The sequence below is a fragment of the Anolis carolinensis genome, chromosome 3, assembly GCF_035594765.1.
Source record: "Anolis carolinensis isolate JA03-04 chromosome 3, rAnoCar3.1.pri, whole genome shotgun sequence".
Classification (NCBI taxonomy): domain Eukaryota; kingdom Metazoa; phylum Chordata; class Lepidosauria; order Squamata; family Dactyloidae; genus Anolis; species Anolis carolinensis.
This window is the reverse complement of record NC_085843.1, coordinates 258,037,378-258,062,721: the sequence shown is the minus strand read 5'-3', so window position 1 is coordinate 258,062,721 and position 25,344 is coordinate 258,037,378. Positions and strand designations below refer to the sequence as shown.

At 38.3% G+C, this 25,344-nt stretch overlaps 1 protein-coding gene across 1 annotated transcript; it reads right to left on the bottom strand.

Annotated features, from left to right (window-relative positions):
- Nucleotides 1-876: 876 nt before the first annotated feature.
- eif2a (eukaryotic translation initiation factor 2A) lies at nucleotides 877-25,305 on the bottom strand. Its single transcript, XM_003218185.4, has 14 exons — nucleotides 25,158-25,305; nucleotides 17,544-17,613; nucleotides 17,126-17,200; nucleotides 15,423-15,541; nucleotides 14,264-14,363; nucleotides 13,825-13,907; nucleotides 12,945-13,018; nucleotides 12,674-12,818; nucleotides 10,572-10,688; nucleotides 8,884-9,455; nucleotides 5,098-5,214; nucleotides 4,734-4,862; nucleotides 3,287-3,352; nucleotides 877-2,455 (listed from the first exon to the last, which is right to left on the bottom strand). The coding sequence occupies exons 1-14, from the start codon at nucleotides 25,183-25,185 to the stop codon at nucleotides 2,390-2,392; spliced, it is 1,761 nt and encodes a 586-aa protein (XP_003218233.2). The 5' UTR covers nucleotides 25,186-25,305; the 3' UTR covers nucleotides 877-2,389.
- Between the last annotated feature and the right edge of the window lie 39 nt (nucleotides 25,306-25,344).

Genomic DNA, 25,344 nt, shown 5'->3' with positions numbered 1-25,344 from the left:
CGGGATAAAATAAAATAAATAAAATATCTCAACTACCTTGAAATTTTTTTCCAGCTGCACTTTTATTAGGCACAGAATGAGAATGCTCCTAACATTATTTCTAAACAATGCTTTTTGCCATCTTCAGTTTTGATTAAAGAAGGCAGGTGTTGAATTTATTGAGAAAGTATTTTATATTTTTAAAGTATTGTTTTCGCTAAGCCAAATATCAAACAAACACATATATTCCATTTTTTAAAAGATGCCCTAAGTTGTTTATTGGAGGGGAAGTATGTCAAGATCTACTGGTGGATTTCTGGGAGATTTGTAGATCTCTAAGGCCTTCTAATTTCCCACTATTTAAATAGCAGCAATGTTTAATGAGCTAGCTACCTTTATTTAAAGGTAGCTAGCTCATTATTCATTTGGAATAAACTCTGAGGTAGATTTTTTACAAGGTACTGGAAGCAAAAATATTCTTAGTCTGAGTCAAGTGCTTCAAGACACCCTGTTCCTTAATTCTATTAGTTATGCCTTCCCTGAACTACTGTTTTGCACCCAATTTTGGTTTCATTAAAAAAAAAAACCAACAATTTGCGGGTGCAGGCTGAAGAGGCCTGGTAAAAACATAGGGTAGCTGTGATGCTGCTGGAGAGACAGGAATAAAAGTGTGTTAATACATCATCTTTTGATGGGTCCAGACCAGTGGTTCCAACCTTTGGTCCTCAGGTGTTTGGGATTTCAGTTCCCAGAGACCTCAGACATCTTGGCCAACAGTCGGGCATTCTGGGAGCTGAATTCCAAAACATCTGGGAGACCAAAGTTGGGAAGCACTGGTCTAGGCAATGAAAGAAAGCAGTCACAACTCACAAAGTTTTCTGAAGTAGTGCAATAAGACTCAGTCCATAAGATTTTATTGAGATATCAATAGTAAATTATATCACATAGTATACCATAAACCACAGCACAAGGCAGGAAGATAAGGCTCTCTATAAGTTGTCTGGTTGCAGCCTGCAGCAGCTGTAGCCAGTCCAGGTAGAATAAGAATTGCAAGCTGACAATATTTAGAGTGAAAGGGTCAAACTTAAGGCTCACAGTCTGAATCTGGCTTGCCATGTAATTTTATGTAGCCCTCCAGATGCTGAATTACAACTCCTGAATTCATTATTAGACATCATGAGTAGAGTTGATGGGAGTTGTGATACAGTAACATCTGGAAGGCTGTGGTTTGCTATTTTTAGTCAGGAGAGTGGGGTTTGGATTTCTACACAATGCTTCTGGATATTACATCTGACTTGAAATTTTCTGTTAACCTTTCCCCAACTTCTGAGCAACAAGTGCTTTTGAGTTGCAATTCCCATTATCCCCAGTCCTCATGGCAGTGATGGAAGTTGTCATTCAATCACATCTGGGGACCCAAACTAGGTAAAAGCTAAAGAGCACCAATCACTATGTAAAAAAATATAGTTGTTCCTCTGTATCCTGATTCTCTGACCATGGATTCAATGGCCCTTAAAAGGCAACTGTAAGGCTGACGTGGTCCTCGATGAAAATGAGTTTGACATCTCTGATCTAGAGAGCCATATGTTCTGTATGCCTGAACCATTTGTGCATGTGACTTTAAGTCTCCTCCTCATTGTAGTCCCATAAATATCATAGGTTTTTCTTAGGTAAGGAATATACAGTGGTTACTTGCCATTGCCTCCCTCTGAAATATAGCCTATAGCACTTGATATTCCTTAGTAGTCTCTCATCCAAGTACTAACCAAGGCTGACCCTGTTTAGCTTCCAAGATCATATAAGGTATGATACATGCATAATTATTTCCTCTATCTTTACAAAGGAACTGGTGAGAACACTTGCAGAATAATCAGGTTCATTCCTTTTCCTTTACATGTAATTCATTTTCTTATTTTCTTTAATTCTTGTTCATAGCAAGATAATAAAAACCCATTCATTTCTAGGAAAATTTAGCCTAAACCTATTTTTTTAAAAAGGAAGCTAGCTAAAACAGATGTTTAACAGGCTTATTTTGGTGGTGTTTTAGAAATGTATAAGATCTTAAGACCTTAAAAGAAAACCAAAGTCTTTAATTAACGACAAATTCTCTTTTATTACAATCTGCATCTTATTGTTGCATAAGGTTCTTATCTACAGATGAAACAAGAGTTCTTGTCCAAAAAAGTAAGAAGACCCCTTGTACTTTATTAGGAATTCATCAATGTGTTTTGAAACACAGTAAATGGTTTGCCTGGTTCTAAATTACATTTCTTGTTAAATTCTGCAATTATTTAGATATTAAGGGGAAATAATAAAAAGCATCTGTGCTGTATGCATTTAAAAATGAACATTCTGAAGTCATTTACTATTCAGTGATTCTGTAGAACAAAACTGCAATTCTTCTGTAGTTCTAGAGTCCCAGTTCCAGATTTTCAAGCTCCTTTAAAAGGGCAGCCTCTTTTTGAATCTTCTCCAGCTGGAACATAAACAAAGGGGAACATATGATTTTATGTAAGATGCACAATGGAAAAATAAGTCATGTATGTGAATACAGTACACTCTAACCGAACTGTATAGACTTAAAATTTTACCAGTTTTATCTTGATTTTCCTCCAACCAATTCCCTTACTTTAACATGAGAAGCTTTGCTACAACTAGCAGTGAAAGAACAACTTTAACAGACAGCAAGGACAGACAACAATAGATGTTTATAAAATTAGGCATATTTTAGAGAAAGTGGTTAGAGAACATTCAGCTTCCTCTCAAGTAATACTGGCACTGGGGACACCCAATGGAATTGATGGGTCATAGAGACACAGCAGATCAAAGCGAGGACTCCCCCCCCCCATCCCGTCAATAAGTACATTTATGAGATTCATTGGCAGAGGTTGTAGTGACAGGTAATGATGTGTTTATTTGAGAACATGGAATCCCAAGTCCTACCCACTATCAGCATGCAGCCCTGATTAGGGGTCATGTTAGCCAGGGAATTCTGGAAGTCGTAGTCCAAAATAGTAACTGTTACAAACTTTGTATCTGACCAGCCACTCTTTGTTACATACATCCCACTGGAGCAAAAGACTACCAGCTTCTAGACAAAATTGAGTTTGGTCAGTTCTAGCAGGCTTTTTCTTGCATTCAGAAGAATACCATCATTTGAAGAGCTCTATAGTGAAATAGTTTTTGAACTTTTAATCAAAAGGGAAAAGGTGTCATATTCTGGCAAACTGTTTCAGTAACAAAACAGTAGTTTCTATGCTTTAGAAGTCATATGTATTAATAACATACAGAAATACGATAAGAATACCTGGTTTTTCTCTAGTTGTTTGCCTGTAGCAGCTTGATCTTTCAGCTGTTCAATTGCTTTTAGCTTCTGCAGACAAAAAAGCATGTTTAAGATAAATGGGAAGACATCAGAATTTATAAAACAGTATATGGGTGAGGAGGAAAGAGAAAAACAGTGTATCTAATGATTTTTACAGCTCTCTAAGGACTCCTTGAGTACAATGATGCCCCTACACTCATCCTGAACTTAATATGTGCCTTCAAGTCAATTCTGACTTATTGAGATCCTAATACAGGTAGGTGTGTGTGTGTGTGTGTGGGGGGGGGGGGCTTTATTTAGAAGAGGTTTGACATCGCCTTTCACTGAGATGGGTTTCCAAGGCTGAGCAGTATTTTTAACATAATCTAGAAACCTAGCCCAACACTCAAACCACTACAACTCTTATGACTTACTTTACGTTTAGAAAAAATGTAGAGTCAGCATACTAAAAAAAAAAAAATCTGAAACTCAAGCTTAGATCTACAATCAGGCAAGCCATGCCATTCGAGCAGGGCTAGGAACCTGGAGCTCTGCATTAGACTATTGGATCCCCTGATGACTACCTTCTTTCCTGAAGTGGGAGAGTGACAGCAGACATTCCATGATAGCAACAGCAGGTATATAACTGTTACATACATGGCTCCATGGTCAGTACCTGACAGACACAGATAATTTTGTACAATTAGAGAAGCTTCTAACAAGATACACATATATACATGAGAGATGAGAACAGGTTTCATCTGAAAAGGGCAACTGTACAAATGAAACTTAGCCTGACTTAGAGGACTAGAGATTAGACTATTTCACTGCTAAGTTTGGTTTCCCAAACAAAAATGCCTTCGAGTTGTTGTCACACCCTGTCTTTCTTTTCTATGGGAAGAAAAGCAGCTGAGTGTATTCTGACTGGGAAAAGACCAACAGGTATGAGATAATCACATGTATACATTCCTGTTCTGTTCAAACATCCTCTGCTTCTCCTTTCTGATTTTAAAAAAAATAAATTAGTAAAAAAGTCAAAAGTAGTCTTTCAGCCTCTCAGCGATTCATTAAGTTGTAGTCAAAGGAAATAGTGTTCCTAGATTCTGGTCATGTGAAACTTCTTTAGGAACTCTTAATGGTGACACTATACTTGTCAACAAACTCTTAAGGGCAGACAGAAGGCTGCCAAAGCTTCTTGGGACACTATTCACTCACAGCCACCATATTTGTGGGAAGAAGCTGGAAGAGTTCAACTGACTAGAGATGTATTACCTTCCTAATGCTCCCTTATTAGCTTCACAATACAGGGAAGGTATTATTAAAAAAAGTAAAATTAAGAGAACAAATCTGAAATCCCTCATCTGTCATCAACAAGATGATGGCAAGAATTACAGTTTTGTGGCTGGAAAATTTTTTATGTAAATTTCTTCAGTGCAAGGATTTCCCCCACCTTCCTCAGATTCTTTATCTTCTTATCCACTTCAGGATCTCCCGATGTTACAGCGGGTGGTATATTGTGCAATACAGTCTGCATGGCTGGGGCTGGAGCACTTTCCTGGTTCCCTTCGGCCCTGGCCTCCTTTGAACAACAAATATATAATCAAGTAGAAAAATAGATTTGGGATTATCTGTTGAGCATTTTTGTTAATAATGCAATCTTTTTAAAACAATACTTCTTTAGATCCTCTTAATTCTGATTATTAATAAGACGACATATTATGTTCCACGCAGAAAAGCACAGTAGCATATAGTAAACAAGTTCACAAAATGTGAACAAAACATCATGCGCAAGAGAATTAAAACTTTAGCCATACCTGTTTAGCAACTTTCTTTGCCTCGTGCTTCCTTTGATTTTTGAGTGCTGTTTTAGATAACGGCTTATCATCACTTTTTGACTGTGACCTCATGTTCTGTGGTGGTTCATCCTCATGCTAAGAGGAAGTGTGGGTGGAGAAAGAAAAAGCAAATACCAGATGTTAAAAAAAACAACTTGAAGAGCATATTAATACTTAATATCAAGAATATATTAATATCTGAAGATTTCCTGAAAAACCTGCATATTCACTTCTAGAAACGAATGTAAGAGGGCTTGTTTTCTTTCCTCACCTTAGGAGCATGTAACAAATTAAACTACTTAGACTTCCATATCAAAATTATGTGAAACTGGTATAGTACACATGTGTATATTTATCACATGGGATTATTAATGTATTATTCCCATTGACTGTGATACTGTCAACTATCAAGTTTAATTGCATTGACTACAAAAAAGCCCATCTGTATAAAAATGGCATAAATATAAACACCCCATACCAATAAAGGCATTGGGGCGGGTGGGAAACACTTTATTTCTCAGGAGTTGACTATTCCATATTGACTACTGTATTTTTTCTAAAATTACTTTTATATCTCAGCTATTAAAATTAATTTAAAGCATACAATCCTTAGCCATAATGCTAACGTCATTACTGTTTGCCTTCAAATCATTTCTTACCTATTGTGACCATATCATGACATGTTATTGGCAAGATTGGTTCAATAGAGTTTGCTATCACCTTTCTCTGAGGTTAAGAGAGTGTCCCAAGACGGTTGGCCTGGTTGAGTGAGGATTCAAACCCTGTTGTCTCAAAGTCCTAGTCCAACACTCAAATCACTACACCACACTGGTGTAATAAATTTTGAAGTATGTTTTAAAAAAAACCATAAAAAGGCTTCCCTCCCATACAGTACAACATTTAAATTATTTTATAGAAATAAAGTATTTGGTATTCTACTTGCTTCGTAGACACTCATCTTTAGCACAATAACCAAGTAATTTTTTAACATTTCCTGTCCACACAACTAATTCTGATACCTGAAACAACTGGGCAGACTGAACTGCATTAGTCATCTTTCTTAATGAATCTCATTAACTGTGTTTAATCAGTTAGTGAGAACAAATTACTAACAGTATGTGAGAAGTAAATATTCCTTTAAATGAAGCAGTCTCAAATGTTATTCTCTTAAAGCAAAGCCAAACAAAAACACGAAAAGTTGGCCTCACAGATCTGGTACTAATGCAGGGGCAAAAGGAACACAAAAGGAAATTGAAATATAAATGGTTCTACAAAACAACAGTAGTATTATTATGTTTGTTTATATCCTGCTTTTTCTCTCCATACGGAGACTCATACGGAGACTCCATACGGAGGCTCACAACTAAAAGTATTGCAATACACCTTAAAATATACAAATATACAAGTATTAAGACAGTATCAAACATCATTAAAAGCATATAATATCACAGCAGCCACTGACAATCTTAAAAAAAACTTCTTTGTAAAAAGCCTGCCTGAATAAAAAGGTTTTAACCTAAAGTACAATAGGGAAGGGGCCATTCTGGCTTCCCTGAGCAGGGAGTTCCAGAGTTGAGGGGAAACCACTGAGAAGGCCCCCTCTCTCGTTCCCACTAATTGAGCTTGAGATGGAGGTGGGGCCGAGAGAAAGGCCTCTCCTGAAGATCTCAGGGCCCAGGCAGGTTCGTACAAGGGGATGCGGTCGGCCAAATAGCCTGTAATAGTACAGCTGTAATACTGGTTATCTCCAATCCATAATTGGGTGACTACCTCCCTGGACTAATATCTCATCTCTTGTATGAACCCCAAAACGGGAAAACATTGGCATTTATTATGGAAGTAAGGAAGAAAAATTCAGAGAGGCTACAGAACATCAAGACCCATTTTGTAGGAAAATATGAAGAAATATGGAGACGAGAGGAAAAGGAAGACCTCACTGCAGATAACGAGTCAGCTTGTACATAGTTGGATTTTACTCCATAAAACCAGTCTTAGGAGGAAATACGATGATCTCTGTACATATCCAGATTTAGAGGCATGGTCCAAACAACTTGCCTTTGAGAAGTTTTAAGATCTAGGGTTTTTTTAAGTCTCTCAAAGTGCAGCTGATTCTGTCAGTGCCTTATTAAACATTTTACGCATCCTTTGGCAATTTCACAGTGAACAGCACTGATCCTGTATAATACTTTTAGTTACTGTGTATAAGTAGGTTCACAGCTGTTTAGAAATAAGCCCCAAGGAATTAATGGTTAATCTGCATGGGAAAGAGAGTTCATTACCAGAATCTGCTTGTGCAAATGGGATCTCTTGCAAGCATATAATTCTCCACAGTGCAATAAGCAACTTACTTAATCATGGAATAGTCTACCCACAATGTTATGTAGAAAGTAGAAAAACTTTATATTTGAGATGTGTTAACAAACTCTCCTACAGTGTCAGCAGGTTTTTGTATTAGGGTTTCTAGCTTAGCTTATCCAAAAAACTGGTACAAATTGCAAGTTAGAGGTGCCATTTCCATAGAAGTAAGGTCATGTTAACATGTCAACTTTGGATGTATTACAGTGGGCCCTTGGTATCCAGGGATTTGTTTCCAGGAAAACCCCTGTGAATACCAAAATCTGTTAAGTCCTATAAGGTATATAGAATTGCATTGTAAAATTGTATCCCTAACATAAAATGGTAAAATCAAGTTTGCCCTTTGGACTTTAGATTTTTTTTTCAAACTATGGCTGGTTGAATTCTTGGATACATAATCTATGGATAATAAGGACTGACTGTATTGAAATACAAATTCTATGTTAAAGGATTAGGACTGGAAGTATAAGTTGAGTATCTTTATCCACTAAAATGTGCAATAACATATTTTCCATCTGCTTCATTTCTAATACCACATGCAATCATTCCATCTGGTTGAAAGAAATCTAAGGTTGAATTCAGGCAAGGATGTATTTAGAACAGACCCATAGCTATTAGGAGTACTTAAAGGAGGTCATACAAAACTAAATGTCATTTATTTCAGTGGGTCGATCCAATATATCCACATCTGGACATGTAAAAACATTTGTCTCTGTTCCCATTCTTTCCTGCTTTGTAGTCATTTATATATATGCACACACCTTGCTGTAACAGGGGAAAACATATTTGCAAACTGATGCGATATATACATCGCCTATACAGGCAGTCCCCAAGTTACGAACAAGATAGGTTCTGTAGGTTTGTTCTTAAGTTGACACCTTTTCTCCATGATAGCTCTTTCAGGGGTAAATTTCCCTTCTTAAGGGTAGATTTCTTTCTCTTCCTATTGTCTCACACTCGTTCTTAACTGTGAGTCACTTGTCAGTCTGGTGTTTGTAACTTGGGGACTGTCTGTATTGGCCTCAATCCTATTATTACTCAAGTTATAGTAGACATCTTGAATAAATGAAATTTATTTACCTACTGAATTAATACTGAACAACTTATTCAATAAATCTACTCTAACTGAGAATAACCAACAGGACTCCAGCCATTATGTGTATATTTAATTTTTTTTTTTTTTTTACACAAAAGTGTACTTGTTATTTGTTTAGGGGAGAATGGGATCCCATCTAAGAGATAGGGTTGCACTCATAGAGCCCCATTGTTAAGGGGCTCTATGCTAGTGCTTATCCTGTGCTTATATAGAACAACAGAGAGTTGAATTTAGAATTACTATGTCACCATGTCCAGAACAAAGAACATATTTTGTAGCAACACATTTTACAATAGAAATAACTTGTTACTTACAAGTTTAGAACTAGTTACTGGCTTGTTTCTCAGAGCAGGAGGCCTATAAGCTTGGCCTGGCTTTGGTTCATCATTCGATACTTTGCTCGGAACAGCATGATATTTTATTGGCTTTGCTGGAAATACTCCATTCAAAAAGGGTTGCCAGGCAACTTGCCAAAGTTCTGTGTTTTGCTCAACTTCATATTTATATAGTACAGAACCAGAGTAATGCCAGATCTTGTACCCATTCCCAACTCGAAGCCTGGGGGCACATGTTGCAGTTACAATGTGTTCCCCATCAGGGCACCATGCAAAATAAGTTGAATCGGGGGCCTGTGGCTTGGCAATCAATTTGTAGTTTTTAACATCCCACACATCCAGTTGTCCATTAAGATTCCCAAATCCAGCTAATACTAAGATATGCCCTTGGGGGCTGTAGTAAGCAGCATTGTGTGGGCCAGTCCCAAAGTCAAAAACAGAATCACATTTCAAATTGAAGATAGTAGCTTTGGCAGGCATAAAACCATAAACAACACAGAACTCTGTGGCATTGGGATTCCAGGCTACATCATAAATAGGACCATTTTTCGCTAGAAGAAAAGAAAACAAATCATTAATAAAATTATTATCTACATTTTTCTGGAGATAATGAACATGAGATATGATTCTGCAGCACAATCACAAGCAACACTGATTTATAGTAAGAGGTACTTCTTAACAAAACATTTTAGACCAATTATAGACTCAGATGAATCTTGTCCTCTAGCTACATATGGCTGCTTGGCAAGGATTTAATAAGCTCCTGGTGTTGCTACTTATTTTTCGCTATCAAGTTCACTCCCATCCCAAACAACAACATGCATTTGTGGACTGAATGTTGAAAATCTGAGATCACAGTGTATACCTGATGGGTTGCACGAGGGCACAAGTGGTGCAAGCCTACATAAATGTAAATATTTTGCCACAACAGAAATTAATCACATCTCGCAGGCCGATATTCAGCAACACCAGCTTGCCAGCAAATTAAGGCATAAAAAGGAAAACACTGGCCTGTTAAGTGGCTGGAACATTTCCTTGAAAAATAACTAAAGGAGATGTGTGTCTTTTTTCATCTAGCTAATTCATTAACATGACAAAGTGTCATTAGAAGAAAAATGTGGTCACATTTACTGAGGCAACTTAAAAAAAACACACACACACATTCAGGACACCTGAAAATCTTACAGCCTGGCCAGACATTTTGTCTTACAAGCCTTTTCTCAATTACATTTCACATAGAAGCTATTGTATATTCGAGATGGCTAATGAATTCAAGTTCTGCAATGTATACAATTTAGTGACATTTAGTAAAACAAATCCATAAAAAGGAATTAAACAATTTGGGGGAGGGAGACATTTTAAAAACTGATAAAACAACCCTAATTTCAACCAGTTTCTTTTCCCACTTTAAGATTTGAGGAAGGCGATCCTTATTTGGATTAGATAGTCCTTCCTGCATGTCTTCTCCACGATGTCAGCATTTGGTTCAAGTTCACTTCAATTAATCAAATTGTCAGCCAGAACTCCACAGAAATTTAATCAATCCAGTTTGGGAACATAACAGATTGATGTTTGTTCACAAATAATAATAATATTTAGCATATCTTAAAAAGGATTTCTTTTCTGCATCTTATCAAAATTCTAGTTTAACTATGAAAAATACTTACGCAGTTGTACAACAGCACTTTCCCCATTTGTTGCAATGTAGTGCAGGGTTTGTTCTCCATAATAGGATGCTCCTGTTTTATCAACTTCAGTACTAGCTACCACAAGCACTGCAGTGGCTACTCAGATGTTCAAAAGAAACACAAACATTTAAAAAAAGAAACCAATAGTAGCTGCAGTTAAGCTTCTACAAAAAGAAACTGCAATTCATTACTATATGCAAACACTTGGGTTCAGGCACAGCATATAGCCAGAAAAATCAGACTGAATAAGGCTGATGGAAATTGAAGCCCAACAACATTGGTAAGGCCACAATTTCCCCATCCTAAGGCTTCTTGCCTACAATCTGTTCAAGGTTCAGAGGCCCAGAACTAATCGCTATGGGAACCAAGTAGATAGACTATATGGACCACTGTGATTCAGCAGGATCTTTCTGTTTTATATACTTCTTCGTTAGTCATTTTAAAAACTGAAGAATTAGTATCTTTATTCTTTCATGGCTTTACCAATTGGTTCACAGTCTTATCTCCCACAAAAGAAGAGTAGGAAATGAATAGTTCTTTATTTGCTGTTGTACTGCAACACTCATCAGCCCAAGCCAGTACAGTAAATAAGAGGTGTTAGGAATTGCAGTACAACAAACATCTATGATGACCACAACAACTTGGTTTAAAGCATTACGTTACAATGCAAATGTATCTGCCATACTATTAAATCAGCTGTCACATGATGATTTGTTAATTTGGACATATTTTATTTATTTATTTATTTATTTACAGTATTTATATTCCGCCCTTCTCACCCCAAAGGGGACTCAGGGCAGATCACATCACACATATAAGGCAAACATTCAATGCCTTAACATAGAACAAAGACAGAGACAAACGCAGCTCCGAGCTGGCCTCGAACTCATGACCTCTTGGTCAGAGTGATTTGTTGCAGCTGACTGCTTTATCAGCCTGCGCCACAGCCCAGGCTATATGAGCAACATAGATATGTATACACCCAAAAGATGAATAGCATGTGGTTGCTCTGCTGCTGCATCTTCTACAAACTTGCTTGGAGCACTAGGAATTCCAATGTAAAGCCTGAGATTACTTTAAAGCAACAAAGAAAGGAGGCAACGAATCACCCTGCATGGATACTACCTGCGAATAATCTTGGATGGACTCTACCTGTGCTTTCTATGTTTATTACAGGATTATAAAAGGTGTCATTATATATTGGCAAGATGTTCAGACAGACTGCACCCCTAGAAAAGAAATTACTTCTATGGTGAGCTATATTCATTTATTAGTTGTAACATTTTGGAGTGCATTCTGAAAATATCAGGCCAATGTTTCTAGAAACAGAGAAGAAGAGAAGGCATGATATATCTAAACTTCTTTCTGCAAGCCCCACTAAAATGGGAGATATGCAAATTTTTGACACTCCCCTTCCCTGGAAATCTAATCCTATGCACAGTAGATCAGAAATAAACGCCACTGTACTCATTCAAAATCCCTCTCAAAACCCAGCGTGGTGTAGTGGTTTGAGCACTGGACAACTTTGGTTCAACTAGGCTATGGAAACCCACTAGGTGACCTTGGGCATGTCACATTCTTTCAGCCTTAGAGAAAGGCAAAAGCAAGCTGCATCTGTACAAATCTTGTCAATAAACCCATGATACAGTCTTCCTTAAGGTTGCCATAAGTCAAAAAAGACTTGCATATATACAACAACAAAAATATTTAAGCTGTGAACAAAGAAGCTATTATTTCTAATGCCTTCTCCATTTTCATGAATCTTTACTGAAAACCGATGTCCCTCAGACGCCGTCATTATAAGCCTTCAACCAGGTTTCCAAAACTCACTATTTATGTTGGCCTGTAACAGTTAGGACATTTCTAAAGTTATACTATTTTTAATTATTATGTTTTACCTTATCATTCTTTTTTGCTTTTCTTGCTATCAGCTTGGTGTTAAATCCTGTGGCCTACTACTCTGAAAGGGTTTACGCAAAGATGTGGGTCATAGTTTTTACATTAACAATTCAGCTAATCACAGAGAATTCTTATATCCACAGTTTTAGAAATATAAAGAGAAAATGTGAAAATTGATGTACCTTTACTATTCCATAGCATTGTTGCCTTATCAGCTTTAAAGAAACTCTTGTTGGCCAACATGGATTGTGGGCCTTCAAATTTAGGGTATTCGTAGAGTCTTACGAATGATGGGGCCCCCTTGCTTCCAGGAACATACACAGCAACCTGTATTAATAACATTTTGCCCATTTCAGAATACAGTTCTCAAAAGGATTATGTAGACAGAAGTAAAGTGATTATATTAAAAAGATTACAATATGGAAACATGAAAAAAATATTAAAAGGATGCACCTTGGATGGCTGATTGCCGGGTGACAACACAAAATCAGTGACTTTCTGTAAATGAAGCTTGTTCACAATTGTACCTGAAAAATCACAATGGTATTCAATTCAAAAAATGCTACAAGATATTTTTTCAATTCAACAAAACATATTGTACATTGTTGGGCATGATCCAATACAGCCTTGAGTAAATACGAAAGGACTAACAAATGCCTATGCTAGCAGTTGTATACCTTTGCCAGCCACTTCTTAATGACTGCTTAAAAGATATACAGTGACAATCCCAGTTCGTTGGGCCAAGTCTGCCTATATTACCGGGAGCAAACACAAGATTCATGCAACATTTTTCATACACATACAGGTGAAAGTAAAAGCTCTACCATCCTATACAAACTATGGTAGTTACTGGAAAAGTTCTATTAAACATAGTAAAAGCCTGTCCAAATGTTTATAAGGTTGTGCTCTTTAATGTTTTTCAGCCTATCCATTATCCTCTTCCATATACATTTAGCTGAGATATTGGAGCAATTTGTTTATCTACCTCTCTGTCATTATTGTAAGAATCATTGTTTTTAATCATAATAAACTTCTGTTTGTCCAGCTAGAAGCAGACTTATGTCCACTTCTCATTTTGATACAAATGCGTCCTGCATCCAAGTGCTGCAGGTGGGAAAACAATCCACAGAACTTGCTTCCTCAAGTCCCATTGTATCAATGACTGCATGTGGATCTAAGCCCAACCCATGTTTCGTATTACTGAACAAAGTTTCCGCATGTGTTGTAAAATACTATAGTTCCACAGATGTGAGCAGCTTAAAATGCAAGATAGTTTATTAAAAGGGGGTCAGACAGGAAACCTTATTTAGAGGAGAGAAAGGGACTTGCATACTGAAGTCGTTGTTTTCAAAGAAGTGCAGTTCATTGTTAACACCCCTGGCACATATACTTTCATCATCTGACCAGCAGGGACACCTAATTTTTAGAGAAAAGGTGATGGGTGAGAGAAAAAGAACGGTAATATTACAAACTCAGAAAAACAACACCATAGCATAATCTTAAGAAACATATTCAAAAACATTAAGGTACCTGATCTAAAAATGGAGTGATTAAAATGATATTGAAGATTGTATTTTCAAACATTTATTAGTGTCTGTTTTATACACTACAGGGCATTTGCTCTGGTTCAATAACAATATACAATTATTAAAGCAAAAATGAATTTACCATGTGATAAATAGTGCATGCTTATATACAACTGAATATAAAAGTTCCAGATTTTCAAATCACATTTTAGGAAAAACACATACATTCATTTAAAAGCCACTTACCAGTTCTGCATCTTTTTCTGGATGAAAGACTTCAAACACTCTCCAGTTTTCACATCAAAAAGCTGTAAGTTGGGTATCCCTGCAGCACCATCTTTTGCAGCTACAACAAACATACAGACATTGCAGCAATTGTCTCCAGAGTCTTGCCTCTTTTACTGTCCTGTACTTTTTATATACTCTTTATTAACTACATTGAGATATTTTGTTCAACCTCTTAATAAATGTACAAGTGAATACACAAATAAGCTACTTATTGCAATTAGCTTCCATTATTCCATATATTCAGATATAAACAACTATTTTCATTTTTTTTTAAATCTAGAGTTAACAGGTTTCTCACCTTGAAGTAAAATGCTGAAAAAATGAAGCCTGTTTAGCAAGCCTTGAATATGCTGATTTACTACTATAAATTTTAGATTTTTATACCTATATTATTTTATATACTTATATACCCAGAGTCACAAACAAATTTCTTAGATGGAAAGGGGTCATGTGTTGGAAAAATTGAAGAAGTCCTGCTCTATAACATATGATGATCTATGAATGAAGGCCTTCCAAAGAGATTTGGGGTAAATACTTCCTTGATTTAATCATTCCATCTGTATTGTGGTCTTCCTTGTACATAGCACATGTCCCCATGTTGAGAATTTAAATCAGAACTAAGGGGCACATCAGCGAGACACATGAAAAAACAAAGGGGGAAAACTAATGCACATAAATTGCTTTCATACCTCTGAATAAAACTTTCTTCATTTTCATGTTGGGGAGCTGTCCTTTAGGTTAGCAATAGGTAAACTGAATTTATTGGGGGGGGGGGAGTCTTGCAGCAGGGATATGCAGCTTTCAAAAATCTTCTAGGGCCAATGCCGGACTTCTGCTTTGGAGGATACTCCCATCCCATGCTGCTGCAGTTCAAATGGTGGCTCACTGACATATAAAGGTAACAGTACGTTCTCCTACATGAACAGTCCTAACAAATTGCAGAGGAGGTAGGGGAAATACCTGGGGCGCTGAAGTTTGCCCATGCCTGCGTTAGAGGTTGGAACAGGGTTCAAGGGCTGCATAGAAGCTGTGTGTTGCCTGTCCCTAATACTGAGTCCTGTTTTAGAGCTGTATCCATGTTTTCAGTGAAGGTAGAGTAGACATCTGAAATACTTACTTGTATAGGGCTGCCACGTTACTAGGACATTGCTCTTTGGCGAGAATTCAAGGCAAACAGTCTTTGGCAGATCAAAGGATTGTAGCACATTGTGGTTGGTGACATTCACAATGTTTACTCTGGAACCAAAAGAGGTCACTTCAACAAAACTTGATTAGAATGGTTAATTAATAGCTATGTTCACCTTCTTTATTTTGAACCACCAAGAAGAAAACTGAATTTCCCATGATATTCAGTATTTCACAAACATACTATTTCAAAAACATAGTTACAGGAGCCAGTCATTGAGCTCTAAGCCCTCAAACACTAAAGTTCATGTATCTCACTACAATTGCTTGCAGTGGTGGCATACAGAAGTCCCATTTCAACCAAATCTATGCTAACTTTAATTTAAAGATTTTTTCATATGCCACTTTACCTCCCATGCATCCTATTCTGCTCTGAATTTCTATAAATGATTAATATGTGATTGAGAGAAGTTTTCACAATAAACCAGTCACAGTTTCATTTAGGATATACTGATCAAACCAAGATGTTAAAGACTGATTGCATCAATCAAATAGCTCCCCTCAAAACAAAAAGCAAACAATCAAAATAACATCCATTTTAAGGCACTAAGACAAAACAGGAATCTCAAGGTAAAATGTATTTGATCATTATTTATTTATATGTTTATTCCACTTCTTCTCACTTGAATGAAGACTCAAAGTGACTAACAATGTTAAAAATTAAAAATGTACAATTTAAAACTAAAAACATATAAACTAGAAATAGAATTAAACACAGCAGAGTTAAAATAGTTAAAAACATTACATCATTTAGCCTTAAAAGTTGCAGTACTACCTGTAGTTATATACAATTATTTCAATGAAGCTAAACTCTCCTGTGTACAAGATGGGGATCTCAACAGATGCAAAACTAACCATCCAAATATATCCTCTGACAATGAACACGTAAGATTGAAAGAATCATAGAACTGGAAGAGACAACATGGGCCATCCAATCCAACCCCCTGCCAAAAAGCAGGAAAATCGCATTCAAAGAGATGTATCTGTATTCCTATTTGCCTATATGCAAGTCCCATTTTAAAAAGAGTGAAATTATCTGACCAAATATGTTTACGCAGTATCAGAAAATTCTCAGCTATGAACACTGATACTGAAGTCAAATGGATATTGTTTCTGCCAGAAAAGTATTGCTGAGTGCTGTGTTATGCTGGGAAAAGATTCCAAGTGTGAAAACTATGCCAAATCTGTCTTTCAAGCAAAAAAAAATGGGTACATCCCCCTGGAAATCATATGGAAAAATGTATTTCTTTGTTTGCAAAATAACAATAACTAATTTGATAAAGGAAGCACAAAGTATTCTCTTGCTTGACTGGCTGAATGAATAATTGGCTAGCAAAAAACATCTAGAGTTCACCAAAGATTTATATGTATAATACATATTATAATATGTGCCTCAAATTTAACAGATGTTCTTTGAAAAACAGAACTTGTGTTTTTCATAGACATCAACCCCATGGAAATGTATTGTTTGGATAAACTGTAAGATTGTAAGAGTATGTGCCTAGCACATATTGATATCCTATGCATGCACACACACTTCTTTTTTTCTTCATTCTCTTTCACTTTTCCTTTCTTTTTACTTATATTCAAAACTATCAAATTTTGTGTGTGTGTGTGTGTGTGTGTTATACTGACTGTTCTCCGTTGCACCAAGCAAAAAGGGATCCATCCTTGCTGAAGGCAAAAACCTTGCTGTTTTTTCCAGACTCCCTGAAAAAAATGAGGACGATTTTTGATTGCAATTCAAATATACTGAAGAAAGAAGAACAAAAACATCAATATAATATATTGATCATTTACATTGAAAAACACATGTGGAACAAATTATAATGCCATTAAAGATCACAGAAGCTAACTATCAAGCAAGACATATTATAGTAAGACAAACTAAACCTGAAGCTTTATTTCCATCAATTCCATATGGTTTAAAACAGGAGTATTTCATCTAACAGCCAAAAAGACACATCCATGTCTATAGAATATGAGCCCTGTTGAGACCATTTTTATTCCTGTAATTCACTGAATTTAAAAGTCAATTGGAATGCTGCAATACCTTTGAAATGATGTATTCTCTGTAAACTGTGGAGGCCCATTGACCATATAGAGTCCTTCAGATCCTCGCACTGAAAAAAATAGCATTTATTAATTTAATTTCTAATGAAATTTATTTTAATTTTGATAGTCATTAAGACCTGGTTATGATAAAATGCCATTAGTCAAGTTATGAATAAACCTTTTGGTGGAAAATACAGCCTTTAACACTTAAGCAATCTAATCAAAAAGTTTCTGATCAAAGCAATGTAATCAAAAAGCTTTCCCATTCATTCAAACTGACATTTACAGTTACAAGGCCTAAAAACCACAGTGAAGAAGCCAGTGGAAGCAGTCACAGAAGATGTGGAACAAAGTCTCTTCAGCATGCTGATAACAGATACGAATTTTATATCTGGATTGGGCTTGGCTGTGCAATTTCAGGATCAAAGCACGGCTGCAGTAAAGGCCTAGATGAGGGCCGCTAAATTGAGGCTAAATCTTGGCAAACCAGAGTCTGTATGGGTGAGCAGTTTCCATGCCCAGCAGGCAGGAAATCTATCTGTTCTGGATGGGATTGTGCTCCCTTTGAGGATCAAGCTTGCAGCTTGGAGGTACTCCTGAATCCATTTTTGTCACTAGCGGTCCAAGTAACATCAATGGCTTGAACTGCTTTTATCAGCTTCAGTTTGTAGTATAGAAGATGCAGCTGTTCTTGGACAAAGATAATGTGGAACCTCAACACAATGTGCTCTACATGGACTGCCTTAAGACTGATCTAGTAACTAGCTTGTGGAGAGGCTTCAGATTGACTTCTGAGTGGGAACGTCTATGTCAAGACCCAGGCTGCAGAGCACCAATAACCATACACAGAGGCCAGAATCTATCTAATATCTTTATTGTGGAAATATATAAAGTTAATAAAAACAAGTGTAGAAAATAGTCCAGAAGTAGACCTTTCAGGAAAGGTCAAAATTAGTCCAAAGAAACAATGTCCAATATGAAATATTAAGGTCCAAAGTTGTAATCCAGTAACCGAAACACTCACTTTGCCAAGCAAAGTGAGGGGAGATGACAAGGTCCTTTAGTCCATGAAACTTAAGCAAGGCTAGGAAGTAAACTTGATTCTTGGAACACTAGGCTTAATTCAAGGCAACAAGAAACGAGGAGCAAGAACAGGATCCGTGGTAAATTCGTGGCGAGGTCCGGAAAGCAAGGCAAGGTCCTGGGAAGCAAGGCAAGGCTGGAAACGGGAGCAAAGGACTTGAACGCGGGAGTAGCGTAGTCCACACACAACCTACTCCCGAAGCTGACGAATTGACTCCGCAAGATTCCTACGTGGGCAAAACACCTAAATAGGGTCTCGTTTTCCCGCCAAAGAACAATTCTCTGGGGAACCAGAACCGAAAGCCATTCTCTGTGTCCAGATGCATGACTCCCTAAAGTTTCCCATGGGAAGCAGGCTTAATCAGCTGAATGCCTGGCAGCAATCCTAGCGCTCCTGCGAGACGCCTCCTGAGCGCCTTTCTGTTGTTTATAATAATCACGGCGAGAAAATGGGGGAGATTTCGGCTCAAGGCTTGTTTGGCAGACTTCTGGAAGGCAAATCTCCTGCAGGTGCAAGGGCTCCAATTCTGGCTGAAAAAGCTCCAATTCTGGCTGAAACGGTGGGAAACCTAAGTTTTCCTCTTCATCTGTCACAACAGTGCTAGGAACGGGACTACATGGCCCATGAGTCATCACAGTCTACAAGAGGTACATTAAAACATCTGCTGAGAGAATTGCACTGGTTACCTATTTCTTGTTAGTTTCTCAAATATCACTATCTTCTCTATTATAGATGGTCCTTGAGGTCATCTAGAGTGTCATTTTACTAATAAAATATACTCCTGGGATCCACTAAGCAATTCTTCTGAGTAGAGCATTTAGTGTGGTGGCACCTATGAGGAATGTTTTCCCCTTTGAAATTTTGAAAGGCTTCCCTGTGTAGTTCAACCAGTTCTGTGAAAGAGTGTAGGAATGCAACTTTATCAAGTGGACAATATATCCTATACAACTCAGTGGAATATAGTTCTGAATGGAACAAACGCTTAGGATGCATCTACCCTATAAAACAAATGCAGTTTGACACCACTTTAACTGCCTCCGCTCAGTCCTGGGAGTTATAGTGTTAACCTTTAACCTTCTTTGCCAAAAGGCATTGGTGCTACAACTGTCATGATTTCATAGCATTGAGTCATGGCAATTAAAATGATATCAAACTGCATTCATTCTACAGTGTAGGTGCGTCCTCACACACACTGAATACAAGCCGGACTGAGCACAATGACTGGCTGCAGAGCTCATGAACATAGAACTGTACTGTAAAGTAATCATCTCATGAAAACTTAGTTGGAATTAACTCCTCTATAAACACAGTATGGCTTCCTCCTGAGACACAGCCGTAATTATACCAACAACCTATTATTCTATTTGGCTTACTGTTGTGTACTTTACAATTGAATACATCTCTCCAAGGTTTCAGACAATAGTGTCTTCCCACTTGACGTGGGAAGACTGAGGACAGAACATCCTGTACGAAAACAATGCCACTGCTTCTGCTCAAGAGACAGTTCTCCCACTCTGCCTAATTCCTTGTACCACCTTACAAGAAAAATCTTATTAATGCAGAAGCCGTTGTGTGTGAACAAATCAACCCAACAGATACAAAGGGTACTAACCATAATTGCAAGTCCATGGCGCTTCCCCAAACACTTTTAGAATGCCCTCCCTATAGAGACTGAGTAGCCTTGGATTTCTTCAGACTGTGGAATATTTGCATATACATCATGATAGATATTGGAGATGGGACCCAAGTCTAAGCACAAAATTATGCTGTTTCATATATGCTTTAAACACATGAGCTGAAGATACATTGATCTACCTATAGATATAAAAGTCCAAGTGTGTCTGTTCATTTGTTTGTTGGTTTGTACCACAAAAACTCCTACATAGATAGAAGATTAAATGTATCTATATACTTCTATCTATATTTATATTTCTATATACTGTATGTAAAAATCAAAATATGTATGTATGTATGTATGTATGTATGTAGGTTTGTACCACAAAGGCTTCTATTTGGGCATGAAGATGAATTTATATGCAATATTTTTAATCATGTTGTGCATGAATCATAGGCTATGTACACTGAAATATCAATTGTCCAAATAAAGTTTATCTATATACTTCTACCTATATTTCTATATATTGTGTATACAAATCAATGTATGTATGTAGGTTTGTACCACAAAAGTTTCTATTTCAGCATGGACTGAAGATATTTTTATACACACTATTTTTAATCATGTTGTGCATGAAACAAAGGACCATTCGACACAGCCATATAGCCCAGAATATCAAGGGAAAAAATCCCATAACATCTCCTTCTATGAACCATCACGAAAGTCAAGATCTTCTGGGGAGGCCCTGCTCTCAGTCCCACCTCCCTTGCAAGTGCGGTGGGTGGGGATGAGAGACAGGGCCTTCTCAGTGGTGGCTCCTTGGCTCTGGAACTCCCTCCCAATGAGATTAGAAAAGCACCCTCCCTCCTGGCCTTCAAAAAGATGACAAAGACATAGCTGTGGAAATAAGCTTTTGGCCAGTAAAGTAGTGCAGTGCAAGAAATAAGTAGGGAATATATGCAATTAACAATTAGAACAGCCCATGATTTGAATGTTCATATTAGGTGTTTAATTTTTTCTTAATGTCTAAATGTTGTTTTTATCTCATGTTTAATAGTCTTATTGTTTTTATGCCAGCATAGTTATGTTTACAGTTTTATGATTATATGATTTGGTTTTACACGTATGTGTGATGTTTATGCATTCAGTCGCTTCCGACTCTTTGTGACCTCATGGACCAGCCCATGCCACAGCTCCCTGTCAGCTGTTGGTCAAGCCAGTCATTTCAAGGATACCATCCATCCATCTTGCCCTTGTCTGCCCCTCTTCCTTTTTCCTTCCATTTCCCCCAGCATTATTCTCCTCTCCAAGCTTTCCTGTCTTTTCATTATGTGGCCAAAGTACTTCATTTTTGCCTCTAATACAAGTGGAACTCTCTGCCTCAGAGTGTGGAGGAGGCTCCATCATTGGAGGCTTTTAAACAGAGGCTGGATGGCCATCTGTCTGGGGTGCTTTGAATTAGATTTTCCTGCTTCTTGCAGGGGGTTGGACTGGATGGCCCGTGAGCTCTCTTCCAACTCTACGATTCTATGATTCCCTCCAGTAAGCAGTTGGGCATTATTTCCTGGAGTATGGACTGGTTTTATCTTCTTGCAATCCAAGGCAATCTCAGAATTTTCCTCCAACACCACAGTTCAAAAGGGTCTATTTTTCTTCGCTCCGCCTTCCTTATGGTTCAGCTCTTGCTTCCATAGGTACATACGTACATGTATGTACAGCATTGAATTTTGCCATTATTCTGTTGCAAACTGCTTTGAGTCCCGCACAGGTTGAAAAAAGCAGTGTATAAATACAGTAAGTAATAATAATCTGCTTTGAACTGGGTTATCTGAGGCCCCTTCCATACAGCTGAATAAACCCCACATTATCTGCTTTGAATTGGGATATACTATATATATATATCCCAACTGAGATATATATATATATATATATATACACACAGTAGAGTCTCACTTATCCAACATAAACGGGCCGGCAGAATGTTGGATAAGCGAATATGTTGGATAATAAGGAGGCATTGAGGAAAAGCCTATTAAACATCAAATTAGGTTATGATTTTACAAATTAAGCACCAAAACATCATGTTATATAACAAATTTGACAGAAAAAGTAGTTCAATACGCAGTAATGCTACGTAGTAATTACTGTATTTACGAATTTAGCACCAAAATATCATGATGTATTGAAAACATTTGACTACAAAAATGCGGTGGATAATCCAGAACGTTGGATAAGTGAGTGTTGGAAAGTAAGACTCTACTGTATATATATATATATAGAGAGAGAGAGAGACAGAGCAGTATTTCTACCCCGCCCTTCTCACCCAATAAGGGGACTCAGGGCGGCTTACAATGTAAAACGCATATATAAACAATTACAATAACACTTCAACTCAATTTAAAAATTAGATTACATTAAAACATTCATAGATACACATATAAATATAAATTTAGGAGCATTTCGAGTTCAAGCCAGGTCTGTCACTTATATCCTAAAACATGTTGTAATTGATGCTGCCTCTATTGTCAGAAAGCCTGGTCCCAAAGCCAAGTTTTAACTCTTTTATGGAAGGAAAGGAGAGAGGGAACCTGCCTGATTTCATTTGGGAGGGTGTTCCATAGGCGGGGGGCCACCACTGAAAAGGCCCTGCTTCTCGTTCCTGCCAGCCGCACCTGTGAGGCTGGCAGGACCAAAACAGGGCTTCCCCTGAGGATCTTAAATTACGTGGTGGGTCACAGCGGGAGAAACGTTTGGACAAGTAAGCTGGGCCAGAACCATTTAGAGCTTTGTAGGCTAAAGCCAGAATTCTGAATTGTGCTCGGTAGCTAATTGGCAGCCAGTGGACCTGACGTAACAGAGTCGTGCTTTTCTTAGATATATATCCATCTTGTCTCCTGTGCCATCAGCTGGAGCCCCCCCCCCTCCCTCCCTCCCAATCATCAACTGATGCTCTGGGGTCAGAGCAAAGAGGGGGAGCCCGGAAGACAGTTCCATTTTGTCTCCTGTGCCATCAGTTGGGGGTCTTCCCTCCAGTAACATCCTATGCTAATAATATAATATAATATATATTGTATATAATATATTATATACAATATAATATACAATAATATATGATATGTATATACTATATAATACTTGTAATAATAATTATTATATATTACATGTAATATTACTAATAATATTACAGTATAGTCGTTTAGTACAATATATTAATATACTAATATATACACCCTAATATTGGGGGGCCCTGGTGGCACAGTGTGTTAAAGTGCTGAGCTGCTGAACTAGTGGACCAAAAGGTCCCAGGATCAAATCCCGGGAGCGGAATGAGCGCCCGCTGTTAGCTCCAGTTCCTGCCAACCTAGCAGTTTGAAAACATGCCAATGTGAGTAGATCAATAGGTACCGCTCCAGCAGGAAGGTAATGGCGCTCCATGCAGTCATGCCGGCCACATGACCTTGGAGGTGTCTACGGACAACGCTGGCTCTTCAGCTTAGAAATGGAGATGAGCACCAACCCCCAGAGTCGAACACGACTGGACTTAACGTCAGGGGAAACCTTTACCTTTACCTAATACTAATATTGTGCTATGCTAATAATATAATATACTGTATGTACATATAATTGAGTCCCCTTTGGGGTGAGAAGGGCGGGGTATAAATATAGCAAGTAAATAAATAAATGGCAGGGGGTTTTTTCGTGTCAGGAGCAACCAGAGTTGCTCCTGGAGTGAGAGAATTGGCCGTCTGCAAGGACGTTGCCCAGGGGACGCCCGGATGTTTTGATGTTTTACCATCCTTGTGGGAGGCTTCTCTCATGTCCCTGCATGGGGCTGGAGCTGATAGAGGGAGCTCATCTGCGCTCTCCCTGGGTGGAATTCGAACCTGGCAGCCTTCAGGTGAGCAACCCAACCTTCGAGTCACAAGGCTTTTATCCTCTAGGCCACTGGAGGCAGTGTGGGCTCAGATAACCCAGTTCAAAGCAGGTATTGTGGGGTTTTCTGGGTTACATGGCTGTGCGGAAAGGCCCTCAGTCCACACTGCCATATATTCCAGCTCAAAGCAGATAATGTGGGGTTCTAATGTGGGCCATTGAAGTATCACGTTGTCTGGATGAGGTTTACCAATTTATTAACACGAAGCTAGAAAGAACTGCCTGAAGAGTCCTGGAGTGAAGACAAAATTATACGATCAAGAATACACAGGGATACACGTAGAAAACACACAGCCATATAACCCAGAACAGGGGTCCCCAAACTTTTTAAACAGGGGGCCAGTTCACAATCCTTCGGACCGTTGGAAGGCCGGACTATAGTTGGCCACCGAGCAATTAATAATAATAATAACAGCAATAATAATAAAAAAGAGTGTTGGAAGAAACCTCTTGGGCCATTGAGTCCAATCCGCTTCTGCCTTTGTGCACCGAAAGCACAAGCAAAGCACCACTGACAGATGGCCACCCAGCCTCAATGTTAATAATAATAATAATAAAGAGGGTTGGAAGAGACCTCTTGGGCCATTGAGTCCAACTCCCTTCTGCCTCTGTGCACCAAAAGCACAAGCAAAGCACCCCTGACAGATGGCCACCCAGCCTTAATGTTAATAATAATAATAGTAAGGGTTGTAAGAGAAGAAGAGACCCCTTGGGTCATTTAGCCCAACCCCCTTATGCTCTTGTGCCATGGGGGCCGGATAAATGGTTTTGATGGGCCGCATCCGGCCCCCGGGCCTTAGTTTGGGGACCCCTGACCCAAACCATCAAGGCAGAACATTCCACAATATCTGCTTTGAACTGGGTTATCTGAGTCCACACTGAAATATAACCCAGTTCAAAGCAGATACTGTGGGATTTTATTCAGCTGTGTGGAAAAAAGAGGAGTGAAAAGGAAGCCTATGCGTTAGCCTTGGACCCACCTGCCAGGAGTGGCGTGGGAGGCGCCATCTTGAGCCCGACCCGAGCCGTTCTCTTCCGGGTCGCGCGGGGAGGAGGGGCTGGACACGTTTCTCTCTTTCCTCTGCCGCCAACTCAAGAGCGTGGTGACGTGTACCAACCCGAGGGGAGGGGCTACCGCTGATTGGACAACGAACGCTGATTGGACAA